This window comes from Podarcis melisellensis (genome assembly GCF_964234715.1).
Source record: "Podarcis melisellensis genome assembly, chromosome: 9".
Taxonomy (NCBI): Eukaryota; Metazoa; Chordata; class Lepidosauria; order Squamata; family Lacertidae; genus Podarcis; species Podarcis melisellensis.
Genome location: NC_138541.1, coordinates 667,949 through 681,027, shown reverse-complemented (window position 1 = coordinate 681,027; position 13,079 = coordinate 667,949). Strand labels below are relative to the sequence as shown.

Below are 13,079 nucleotides of genomic sequence, written 5' to 3'. Positions count from 1 at the left end.
TCCTGCATTTGAGCAGAGTCCCAACACCACTCCCCCCCAAAAAAGAAGCGCCCAAGGAGCAACATGTCCATTTCACAGAAAGGCTAATTCAGGACTGCTTTCATGTACACAGCTTCAGGCTACTTCCTTAGACTGGGGGCGGGCGGAAATCCCAGCTGGGGTGCCAGGAACTCCAATTCAGTCCCTTTTCTGTCCACATACAGGAGAAGGGGCTGTCAAGAGAAGTCTCAGGGCAGAGATGGGTGACTGGCAGCCTGTCTCTGCCCGGTCTCCTTGTCCAAGTGCCACAGGCTACCAGGTCCAGGTGCAAGGTGTATCCTAGCACTGGCACGAGCTGGAAGCAAAGCTGATTGTGCTTCCCTGTGCCACCTGACACAACTCCTTCCTTCCTTCTTGCAATATTATTGCCTACCATGGCTCCAGGACCACCCTCAAGTCCGCAACTGGGGACAAAGCTGCTGGAATCAACTTTCTGCTGCTTTCCAACAGCTGAGCTGCATGCTTTTCTCTACAGTGACCGCTGTCCACCAAGCCTCCTGCCTAGTTCAATCACCCTCCAAAGGACCACGAGAAGAAGCCGAGGGAGCCTGAGGCACGCAAGGCGAGGTCATCACACCCCAAAAGGGCATTTGCCAGGAAACAAATCCTGCCACTGCAGCCGTGCAAAGCCTCCTTATTCCAAAGCAGGACAGGGGAGGATTAAAGAGGCCCCCGCAAATGCCAGGGGGGCATTAATTTATTGGGATCTATTTCTATACCGCCTTAAATAAATAACAGCTCTCAGCAGCGCAGCACAAGATGGATGAAAACCAAAACTAGCCAAAATAGGGGCAAGGGCAGGAGCAAGGGCATCAAAGCAGCGGCATCGGTGCCCCAAGGCCTGAACATCTGAAAGCCAGCAATGTGGGTGCCAGAAGAATCCCTGGCATGACCGGGGGCAGCGATCAGGACTTCCAAGAGCTGGCCTCTGCCAAGGCTCCCCTTCTGCCGGATTTTAAAGGCACCTCTCAAAATAGCCAACAGGCAGCAGCACCTCACCACAGTCTGGCCAGCCCAATGGCCCAGAATCGGGCACTGGGCACATTTCCCGTCACGTAAGCCAGGCTACGCAGCATGCCTGCTGCGGCAGGAAACTTGCACATTTGCCTCTCAACTGCTCACACGCTTAGCCTTGCATGCAGAAGACCCCAGCGATGGCATGGGCAAAACGGAGGGGACAGACTGTGCAGTCCGAGGAGCAAAATGCCCCTCAGAGGAGGAGGAGGAGGGCAAGCTCCTAAGAGTGAAGACTGTCAAATTAGCCAGAAGTGTGAGAAGCCGAGGAAAATGGCTGATCCGGCGGAGAAGAAGACAAGAGAGAGCAGTTCACGGGCAACTTTCCCAGAGCAGGCAACCCCCTCTCCCCTGATCCGGGCAGCAGCGGCAGCAGCGGCAGCAGCAACACTGGCCCTCCAGGCTGCTTGGAGGTAAAAAAATATATATGCTGCATGCAACACCAAGGAGATGAAGAGGGAGGGGACTCAAACTCAGGAAGACGGGGAATGAAATGCAAGCACATCGCGCCTTAGATCCAAACATGTGCCGTCTCCAGCCCCTTCCAGCGGCTCCACACGCCTCATCCCCACGGCCCGCATGAAGGAGACAAACTCAAAATGACAGCCCCCCCCCAAAAAAAATCGTTTCAGCAAACAAAATGGTTTAGAAGCAGCAGCAGCAGCAGCAACATTTGCATTAGACTGTACCTTCCGTGCAGTTGCGGCCTGCTTCATGGTTGCAGGAGATAAGAGGCAGAGAGAGAGAAGAGGAAGGCAGAGACAGAGGGAGAGAGAAAGAGGCAGGCAGAATATTAGACCATTCAATCACAACAATGCAGCACAGCCTGTCCAGGAGATCTTGCAAATGGCTGCAGCTCCGGCGTCTTCCCTCCGCTGTCCTCCGGCCCGGCAGCCCGGCCCCGGCGGCTCCTCTCAGACCTGGGGGCGATTACAGGGGCTCGGGAGCCCAGGAGCACCCCAGCAGCCAGCACCGTGGGCCGCACATCCTTTCGCCACTGGCCTCCAACCACCGCCCCGGCTGCTCATTACATCACCACTCCTGGATCATCCCCTCCCTCCCCCGAGTTCCTCGCAGGCAGATCTCTGATCCAGACGCGCCGCTGCTGCGACTGCAGAACCGGAGACGGAGCCTTTTCTTCGGCAAAGTGAGAAGAGGAGGGAAGAGAAAGGGATGCGCCTCTCAGGGACAGGCGAGGGGCTCCTTGTCACTTAGCAACGCCTTCGGCTCAGCTGTCTCCCCGGCTAATTAAAAGGCTTCTTGGTGCTTCTCTCCCTTCTCCCGGGGAAAGCGAAGGGGCTGGGCTTAGTCTCCAAGCCCAGCAGAGTCCCGGGAGCTCCCTCCTCCTCCTCTGTTCCACAACTCGCTTCAGGGATCTCGCGGAGGACAGGATCTCATTCGCCAGGACTTGGGCACAACTGCACCCGCCACCCCGCCATCATCAAAGGATTCCTCAGTCAAGCCAAGTCCTTTGCAAACCATCGCAGGCAGAAAAACAAAGAGGGCACACACACATGCAGTGCAGGAACACAAAATCCAACGTTAAGAAGGGATGGCTTTAGGAAGACACTACGTGACTTGAACCTGGAGCCACGGAGGAGTCCTGTCTGCTTGTGGGGAAGGTCCCATGCCATGGGCAAGTTGACCATCAGGGTCTCTGGGACACAGAAGACGGACGCAGCACAGATGCCTCTGGAGGACTGCGGAATATGTATGAAATATCGGGTGCCAAGGAAGCCTAGCCCTGATTTCAGCGGTTGTACCAACCTGAGCATCACAGAGTAGATGATCTCATGCTGAGAATGATTACGAACCAAACTAAATGACAGCTGTCACTCAGACACTTCACCACAAGCAGAGGCCTGTGTTACTTGACGCTGCTCATGTCATAACAGGCTATAATGCAAACTTTAAAGGTGCTGACCTTGAAAGCCCTAAACGGCCTCGGTCCTGTATACCTGAAGGAGCGTCTCCACCACCATTGTTCAGCCCGGACACTGAGGTCCAGCTCCGAGGGCCTTCTGGCGGTTCCCTCCCTGCGAGAAGCCAAGTTACAGGGAACCAGGCAGAGGGCCTTCTCGGTGGTGGCACCCGCCCTGTGGAACACCCTCCCTTCAGATGTGAAGGAAATAAGCAGCTATCTTATCTTTAAAAGACATCTGAAGGCAGCCCTGTTTAGGGAAGTTTTTAATATTTAATGCTGTCTTGTTTTAACACTCGATTGGAAGCTGCCCAGAGTGGCTGGGGAAGCTCAGCCAGATGGGCAAGGTATAAATAATAAATTATGATTAATTATTATTATTACTTCTAGTGTTTTCCGTATGTTCCTCTCGGTTGCTCTTCTGGAAGCATCTCCAGGGCAGGCCAGAGAGAGGAGCGCAGCCCCCGCCTTCCTTTTCACCTGCTCCATTTGTTCTCCATCTCACTAATGCCCAAGAAGCTTGTCCACAGGGGTGCCTGCGCTCTGAACCTCTGAACCTCGTGTCACCACGTCAAGCAGGCTGGAGGTTCTGTCCTCAGGAGGCTCAGAGTCGTTAGCATTTCCTTCCAGACTTAGCCACCTTTCTGCCTGACAGGAGCTGGCGCCTGACAGGGGGCTGGAGGTTCCCAATTCAGACTTTGGGGTGTGTGAAAGGGACTGATGCTTCCAGATCAACTATGGGATTAAAGGGGGGGAAGCAGCAGAAATGAGCAGAAGCCCAAAGAATTGGGCAGAAGTCTGGACTTGTGAACTTTTTCAGTGGCATTGCCACAACACTACGCAGGAGAGGAAGACCCTCTTTCGGTTTCAGGGATTTCCCTTGGTTCGTTCTCTCTCATACTTTCTCAAACTGGCCTTTTGCATAAAACAGAAAGAGAACTCAGAACCCTTAATTTTGCTGCCATGAATAAAAATTCTTAACAAAACTTTAGGAGGCTTTTCGGCAGCTATGAATAAAGACACCAAGCTCTTTCTTATTTGTCACTTGGTTTGCAAAGCGTCCATGTCGTCTTCCCCAAACAAGCTCAGCTTCAGGACCAACCTATCCATTCCTATCAGAGCCCACAATCACAGCGCCTGGACTGAATGAGAGCGGCAGCAGAAGCTTGTGAGCCCTTGCCCCAAAGGTGAAATATGACAATGCGGCCAGTAAGTCCAAACAATGCAAAAAGTGCATGCATTGGGAAGAAATGACATTTAGGATCTATCCTCTAAGAAGAAGAATGCCCATTTGTTGCAGTAGGAGATCTGCACTGGCTCACAGCTGCCCTTGTGAGCAGCCCAGGGGGGTTTGGGCAAGGTGGCTAGAGAAGCTGTTTCTCATCCTCCCAGAGAAAGCAGAGCCAAGCCAGGATGCTGGTCACCCACAGGGAGTTTTCACCGTTAAGAACCATGGACAGCTATAGGCCAGCTCAGCCCCTCTTCCTTGGGGAGAGGACAGCTGCAAGTGGCACAAGGGGTCGGGGAGTATTTGTGGCAAGCTGGCAGGAGCACTTTGTTGAAAATGCCTCCTCATCTCAACTACTGCCTGAAGAGCAGCTGCCCCAAAGACCGAACTTTGGGAGGATCGGAAGGGCTGCAGCTCAGTGCTGGAAGAACTGCTTGGTATGCAAAATGGCCTAGGTTCAATCCCCAGCGTTTCCTGGTAGGGCTGAGAGAGGCTACGGCATGGAGAAATCCTGCAGGGCCACTGCCAGTCAGTGTGGACCATACTGAGCTGGATGGATCAAGGGTCTGACTTGGTAAAGAGCAGCTTCCTGTGGTGCTGTCTCCTTCGTGGGGCGGTGGGGGGGGGGCTTAAAAGCGGGCATAGACAAGGCAGAGTTGTGGACTGCCTTTACTGCCAAAGCAGCTGACTGGGGAAGGGGGCCGGGCCACAGGATCCCCACACTCTGCAGAGAGCTGGGCTTGGTGACCTGGAGCCAGGAGAATGCTCAGCATTTTCCAGGTGATTGGAAAAGGCTACCGTGGCGCCACACACATGTGGGACTTCTGCTAAAGCTCATAGCCTATGCCAGGAGCACCAGGATGCCACAGAGGCTTCACTGAAGCCTTTTAAGCCAGCATGTTTCCCCTGGAATCTACTCCAGGCCAGCCAGGTATCACAATGCTGCAAGCACAACGCTAACAGAAAGACCACATTGTATTCGACGAAGCTGCTCTGTTCACAGGACTTCCACTTATACAATGGAAGTTTCCTTCCTTCTCGTCTCCCTCTGCATGCCCCCCCAATCTTTTCTTGGGTGTCCTCCCCACCCTCTGTAGCAGACCTGGGGAGGGGACAAGGAGAGGGAGGAGGAGAGGTTCTGTTGCTCAGAGAAAAGTCCTTGCACAAAAGAGACTCTGCTGGATACAAGCCCCTTTCTTTCCTCTGCCCACCAACTGCCGGGCAAAGCAGCTCCCTTGACAAGCAAGATCTCAGACTCAAATGTGAGCTGCCAGCTCTGCCTCTTGCAGCGTGGCACTGAGGACGCCCTGGCAGAGCAGCCATTAAGGCGCCGGGAAGCTGCAATCAGTGCTGACCTGATAAAAGGAGCTCAGAAGAGCAGAGCTCTGCAAGATGACACCAAGTCCCAAAGGCCCTCGCAGGGCGCTGGAACAACAGGAGAGCACCCCAGAGAGGCCACTGCTGGCTGCATGGAGACAAGGCCCTTTGCTTTCAGCAGCCAACGGGGGGGGGGCAGCTGGGACAAAGAGGGAAACAGTCTGTACCAGCAAACTAAGGAAACAAAGCGCCCGGAAGAAGAGAAGCACACAGAAGGCTGCCTGAACACCCAGCCAGGCTACGTGTGTCCGTCCAGCACAGGGCAGAAACAGCTCTTCAGGGTCTCTTGCAAAAAAAGTTTTCTTCCCTACCTCCTGATACTTCTAACTGGGAGGTGCTGGGCACTGAGCCAGGGACCTTCTGTGTGCAGAGAACGGCCCATTGCCCACTGAGCCAGGAGCCCTACACCAAAAGGGCTATATGCGTTCTGCACATCTGGCCCAACTCAATCTTACAACCTGTATAGAGTTGCCTGTTTTATTTTTTATAATTCCATCTCCGCCCCTGCTGATCTCAGGTAAGAGCAAAGAGGTACATAAGGCACCAGGGCCCCATTCTGAAGACCCAACGCAGCCCCTTCTGGCTTCCGAAAATAACACCCTCCGGGTCCTGCTCAAGCATCCCTGCGTCCCAGGAACAGGCTCTCCTACCTAGGACAGCTACCACAGAGAGCTCACCGCTCACTGCCAGTCGGGGGGGGGGGGCAAGGTGATCACCTGGATGCCAGAGTGCATTTCAGAGATACCCCAACGGGGAGCGAGGATGGTGGAAAAGCTTTCGGGTGCATAACTGGCCTCCTGCAACTCCACCAACTTGCACCCATCATTCACTGACCACCATCTTACCTAAGCAGGAGTTTCCCCCAGTCCAGTTTGGCGCTTTCTGTCTGCCCCCCAGTGGGAAGGGGGAGCGCTGGATGCATTTTGGGAACAGAACCAGAGAATGCCACTGTGGTCAGAGACCCAGGAGAAGAGAAGCGATGTAAGGTTGCTGCTAGAAGGCCCATGAGGCTGTCCAAATGCTCTTTCTAGCATTCACTCAGCAGTCCTTCACTGCCCAGGCCCCGCCCTTGGTCCTTCAGCCTCACCTGCCGAGCACAGGGCTGGAGAGGGCCCTGCTGCGCTAGCCACTAGGCAGCCTGCCCTGGTGCTCCCTGTCACCAGGGAGAGGCCACCATGCCTAGAAGGCAGACACCAGGAGCAGAGAGGCTCCTTCCGGGTGGGGAGACAGATGGCAGGGCTGGGGGAGGGGAGGGTTAATAGGTTGGGGCAGGGAGGGAAGGAGGGGAGGGGGCTCCCTGGGGGCTCTCCCACTGGGACCACGGGGACCATCTGTCACTAAAAAAGCACAGCCAGAGGGAGCCAGTAACCCGATTAGCAACGCAGAGCTGTGCTGCAAAGAGCCCCCTAATCTCATCAACGGAGATTTACCTGCTGCCACCTTCGGCTGGTCTGAACCCAGCTCTGTTTTTAAGAGACTGAAAGGGGGCAGAGAGAGATTTAAGCGCTCTGAAATGTCACATATACATGAGGGGTGCCAGCTGGAGAAAGAACCTGCCCCCCACCCCCAGGGCCAAGGGGCAAGCAGCTTCAGGGACAAGACACAACGCAGCCCCATCTTCTCTTCTCTTCCAGGCTGCTGAGCAATTTCATCATGAGGAAGGGGAGCCCCCCGGGACAAGAGGAGTCCCCCGGCACTGCCTTCCGACTCACAAGCAAGCCAGGCAAGCCAAGACCTGCCGCCAGGAGCCCAAGAGAAAGGAGAGTGGCTCAGCTGGACGTCCGTTGCTCTCTGTGCGCTCTGAAGGATGGGAGGGCAGGCAGAGCTGGGACCAGGATGGGGCCTCATGCAAAGTGTTGGCAGCCAGGAGACGGTTCGGCAAGAAGCAGCAGCAGCAAGAGCACAAGCGAGAGAGGGAGGGAGGACAGAGCCCATGCAGGTCAGGAAGCCTGAGGCACATGCAACAGCAGCGGCGACGGCGGCAGTGGAGGAAGAAAGGGATCCCTGCCAGAGTTGGAAAGGGGCCCTCAAAGCCAGGCCAAGAAAGGTTCTCCCACTCAGAGGCCATTTCCACCACACCCTCTGGAGGACAAGGACAACCCACCTCTACTGAGAAGCCAAAAGGTAGGACTTCTCCCTCTGGGGTGCAATGCTCAGAGCGCCTGCGGGCCAAGCACAGGGGACGGGGTCATTCCATGATCAGATCTCATTCACAACAATAATAACTGATGGTAGCAGGAGTACCTTAAAGCAGTCATGGGGATTCAGGTTTCAACCACAACAGCCACTTGGGCCGAGGGCCGAGGGTGTTGACCCCCCCATTCATTTTCCAGATCTGACCCCCTACCACAGAAGCTGCCACTAGACTAATCGTAGGAAGAATAAGCATGAAAAGCGGCAGCTCTGGCCTTTCTTGTTCTGATGTGTGTTTCTGCTGCACTTTCCTTGATTCCGCCTTAGGAAAAGCTGGTGCTTGAAGGCCCAAGACCAAGCGCTGCACAAAGCCCCTCCCCAGATACCAGGAGGAGTGGGGCGGTCATTGTCCTTCTCTCCCAAAGGGGCAACGGGCCCTTCCTTGCTGCGATGCGTTCCCCAGGGGTGGCTTATGTTAGGGAGAGCGAGAGGCAGTCTAAGTCAGCTCTGGGCTCTTCTCAAAGGCACACGGCTGCTGGTTCTTGGCCAGGCCTGCTCAGCCAGGATGCCAGCGGTGTGTCTTTTGAGTTCAAGCTTTTCTGTGTCCTGCCAGAAACTAATAGGAGGGCAAGATGGAAGGGAAGCAATCAACAGCAGCTGTGCTAGTATGAGAACCCCCAGCCAGGCTCACCGGGGGAAAAACAGCTGGAGGCACCCTTTCGAAGTTTGTGGAGGTGAAGCTGGGGGGGGGGCAAGGGAGCCCTGGAACAGCCTGGCTCAGGGACCACCAGCTGCCCAGCACCCAAGTCTTGGCTGATGTTATACTGATGCTTCTTGCTGATTTTGTTCTTGTACATTGTATAGCGCCTTAATATATTCTAATGAAAGTGTGGCTTATAAATATGTGAAATATGTAAAGCAGTCGTTCACAAATTGCTAATTATTGAGGACCCCCTATTTTTCAAAAGCTAAGCCATGAACGCCCTAATGTTGATAACTCTGCAAAGCAATTTTTTGAACAAAATGCAGGGTAGCCCCTAAGAGGCAAAGGATTTCAGGTATACTAAAAAAAAAAAACAGATTAGGGCTGCCTGACATCTGGTTTTCAATACTGTGATCTAACAGTGGCTAAACATTGTGATATTCCAATATATCACCATGTCTGAATTTGGAGGTCAGGCGTGGGGATGAGGGAAGGAGCCGTCACGGAAATCAGGCAGGTGGGGGGAGAGGAAGCGGAGTCACCCCCGTCGCAGGGGGGGCACATTAAGTCACCATTAGCAGAGCAGCCAGCAGTGGCAGCCAGAGAAGATGCACATCCACTGTGACTGCTGCTGCTTTCCTGATGAGTAAAGCTGCTCCACCTCAGTGCCAGGGGAAAGTAGAGCCACGGTGCCTTGAAGTGAGGGCAATCAGATGCCCTGGTCTCCCTCAGTGTGAGGGGAGGCAGCTCAGATCAGCAGCGTTATCGGCCGAGATCATCGTGCGATGTCAGCGGTGCCTTGAAATCAGCTGCCCTGCTCTCCCTTGAGTGAGGAGCAATATACAGTGGTACCTTGGGTTAAGTACTTAATTCGTTCTGGAGGTCCGTACTTAACCTGAAACTGTTCTTAACCTGAAGCACCACTTTAGCTAATGGGGCCTCCTGCTGCTGCTGCGCTGCCAGAGCACGATTTCTGTTCTCATCCTGAAGCAAAGTTCTTAACCTGAAACACTATTTCTGGGTTAGTGGAGTCTGTAACCTGAAGCGTATGTAACCGGAAGCGTATGTAACCCGAGGTACCACTGCATTGCTGGGTACTGCCGGGTCAAAATCGTTATCGTGGTGTGATTTCAGAACCAATTTTGGCCAATGTATTGAAAAACCATACAGCGCTAAAACAGACCATTAAATTTGTGATATTACCATGCAAAAATGACCCTTAAAAAAGTTGGTGGGGGGAGGCAAGGGATGGAGCCAGGGACCCCTAACTGGGAGCCCCTGATGCAAAGCACTCCAAGCCACTCATCAGGCGCCAGCCAAGGGAGCAGACATGCAAGGAGGGCACATGCACTTGTGCACAACGGAGGGGGGGGGCACAGCAGCCCCTGCCGAAACAGTTTCATGCGCGGGTGGGACTCTGTCAAGAGAAAAAAGAGGCACCACCTTTTTAGGTTTCACTCCACGCTGCATGGAAAGAGGATAAAAGATTAGATGTTAGAAAGATACAGGCTGTTCTGCACCAAAGGCAAGTGGGGGCCAGACAGAGGCCTGGTTGCTGCCACAGTGGGGAAAACCTCGCTCAGGGCAAGCATCTGGGTTGGGCTCGGTTCACCACCACACACAACCCTCCTCCTCCTTCTCACAGCCTTGTCAGCCTCCAAGAGTTTAACCAAGACAGAAAAGGAAGCTTGAGAAATGAGGACGGGGCTGGCCTTCCCCTCCTCGCACCCAGGTCCAGGGACACCTTGGGCTCCAGATGGAAGGTGGTTCACACAGCAGTAGCAGAGGTGGGAGGGAAATTATATAATGCCACAACTCAGTCGTGGTGCTGATGCCTGGAAGCAGGACTTAACATTTCTATCCTGCCTTTCCATTAAAAGCAGGAAGGCAATAGGTGAAAAATCTCAACAGCAGACCAAACACAGGACAGTCCGAACCATGTTGACTTTGAAGTAAGCAATATGGAGTTCACTGAGGAAAGACTGATGAGCTTGCAAGCCCCTGGAGGACTGCAGCCAGTTTGCTTCATGGAACAATTCTTGTATGGGAGGGCCCCACCTCAAAAGGAGAACAGGGGTCTCCTCGCAGTCGGTTCCACTGGTGTCAGTTTGGAAATGCCAGAGAAAATAGTTGGGACACCCTGAACGACTGTTGAGCAAAAGACCATTCCCTTCAAAGAAAGAAACCAATTTCAAAATGGCCTCTTCTTCAGCCACGATTATCTACAAACAGAGAACTATTTGCAAGTCACTGAGATGAACATGATACCACAATGCAATACGAGCAGATAATGTAGTCTGCATAACCCTCGAAGGAGATACTCTCGCCAAACACCGCCCTTCCGCCCATTAGACAGCCAAGGACTCTTTTGCAACAGCAGCTCCCAAGATCTCCTGGCTCTGCTGACATCTAGTGGAGCAACAAACAACTGCTGCCCACAGCTCCCAAATTCAGCTTGGAACAAGGGATGCAGGCAGACGTCCTTCCGGAAAGGACAGAGGAAAGTGGCTCCGAGAATCAAGTTCCTCATTCTTCTTAGAAAGAAGCCACGGGCACAGCCTTAGACTCAGGACTGGGAAGCAAAAAGAAGTCAAGGAGGGTGGGCAAGTTTTATGAAAATGAGGACGGAGATGAAAGCACTGAGGCCACAGCTGGGAGGATGGAAGCCCAAGGTATGACCTGTTCCCTAATGAAGTTTTGAGCTGACATTATTAACATTTTTGGCAGCTGACGTTATTACCGTGCCCGTACCCTTCTATAAAGTTTGGGGCTTGTGGCTAAGAAAATGTCATTTAAGGGGACAGGATGAACTCCAGGACAGGACATAGTCCCCAGCTTGAGTCCCTGGGAGTATCTCCTGGTATAACTGGGAAAGAGCCTTCCACTCTGGGAGATCCTTGAGAGAGTTAAGTCCCCTCTTCCTCACCTTTTCTCTAAACTAAAACGTGGTGGGCGGATTTCATCGGGGGCACAACCTGGCCAGAGTGGTGAGCAATGTTGGGGGCAGAGTTCTGGGTGGAGCTGAGGTGGCCAAGCTGTGCTGGCAGGAGGCCAGCGAGGAAAAGGTTGCAGAAGTCAGGGGGAGAGACAGCACCAGAGTTTTCAGTGAGAGAGAGGAGGGGTTGCATTTGATGATGGACTGAATAGGCAGAATAAATGAGAAAGAAATTAAGAAATAAAGCCAGTTGCAGATGAGATGGCAGCACTGCGAACGACAATGGAGAGTGAACAGAGAGAGAGAAATGAGAAATCCAGGACGTTAATCACATTTATTTAACTATAGAAGCTCACAAGATATTCGGTTGCATGTGAAAAGTTAGGGAGGGGGGCAGTCAACTAAGTTTTACTCAGGGTAGACCCACTGAAAATTAATGAGCATGACTAACTGAGGTCCTTTAATTTCAGAGGATGTACTCCAAGTAAAGCTTAGCTGAATATCACCAAACAACTAAGTTGCTTGCATGTTAGGTTGGTTAACACAGGCTATTTTTGCGACTGCGGTGGGTATGTTGATGTTGGCAGACACATTAAGATTATTCCATAATGTTTGTTATTTAAAAAGACTGGTGAGCCTCAACTGGGCAACTTAGGCCAGCCACCCGGGGGGCAAATCCCAGCAGGCCATCTTCAAAATCGGAAAGGTAGGGACTGGAATGAGCATCTTCCTCCCCAATCCTCCCATCTCTTCCCACCCAATGTTTTAATAACTCAGAAACCAGGAAAGTGGGCACTGGAAGAAGAGCAGCCTCTGTTGTTGCTGCTGCCCAGCTGGTGCCGTGGGAGAAGCGCCTGCAAAGCCCACGACCGCGAACCATCCGCTCCACGTTCCACGCTGCCGGCATCTGTTGGGGCAGGGGGTGCCTTTGGAAGCCCTTTGTTCACTGGGCACGGCAGCCCCCCCCCTTGCAAGGCCAGCAGCAGGAAAAGCCTCTCCTGCCTTTGCTCTAAAGAGCTGCCCAGAGGGGCTGGGGCAACCCAGAAAGGGTGGAGTCCAAATAATAAAATTGCTATTATTCTTTATTTAAGAGAGCCAGGGAGTTTGGGAGGCAGCAGCGCCAATTCATGAGACACCCACCCACCCACCTGCCTCCCTCCTGAGTCAGTCACTGGCACCCCCCTCTGGCAGAGCTGCTCCTTTGGCATAACTCTGACCGCCACCTTGCCCCTCTGCCTTCATCCTCCTCCCTTGCTCCTGGGGCTCAGCAAGGTGTGTGTGTGTGGGGGGGTAATCTTCCCACTGAACCAGCACATAACATAGAAACTGAATGGGAAGGTTTGCAAAACTTAGGATGAAGCAAATGTTTGGCAACAGACACACTTCTGCCCCACATGAAGGGGAACCCAAGGAAAGGCATCACCAGCCAGCTAACTGCAGATGTCCTCTCCATCGGCCGAGAGGAGAGGCAGGCAAGGGGCTGGACTTGGGCACTTCTGATCCCCACAGAGCGCAGGATCATGAGCGACATGAGTCAGCACTAGCTCACACCACAGCTCTTGGGTCCATATCTCTGACTGCAGGCTGCTGTGTTCCACTGTGGCCATGAGAGCATCCTGGAGGAAAAGGAACCAGGACCTCCCTTGCAGCTGCAAGCGCCATGTGCTCCCTGACGCATCGCTCGGAACCAGCAACTCAGCAAGCAGCTTGAACCCACCTCGGACGGAGT

At 53.4% G+C, this 13,079-nt stretch overlaps 1 protein-coding gene across 9 annotated transcripts in view; it reads right to left on the bottom strand.

Annotated features, from left to right (window-relative positions):
- Positions 1-13,079, bottom strand: part of DCTN1 (dynactin subunit 1) — a 66,028-nt gene that overhangs the window by 24,329 nt on the left and 28,620 nt on the right. For 4 of the 9 annotated variants that reach the window (XM_081924782.1, XM_081924783.1, XM_081924777.1 and 1 more), the window contains exons 5-6: positions 9,859-9,879; positions 1,743-1,763 (exon numbers count right to left, since the gene is read on the bottom strand). The exons of 2 other annotated variants lie outside the window; for them this stretch is intronic. In XM_081924782.1, coding sequence (XP_081780908.1) covers positions 1,743-1,763; positions 9,859-9,879 — 42 coding nt within the window. The remainder of the gene's footprint in view (positions 1-1,742; positions 1,764-9,858; positions 9,880-13,079) is intronic. 3 more of the 9 variants (XM_081924778.1, XM_081924785.1, XM_081924780.1) reach the window with 2 other exon arrangements.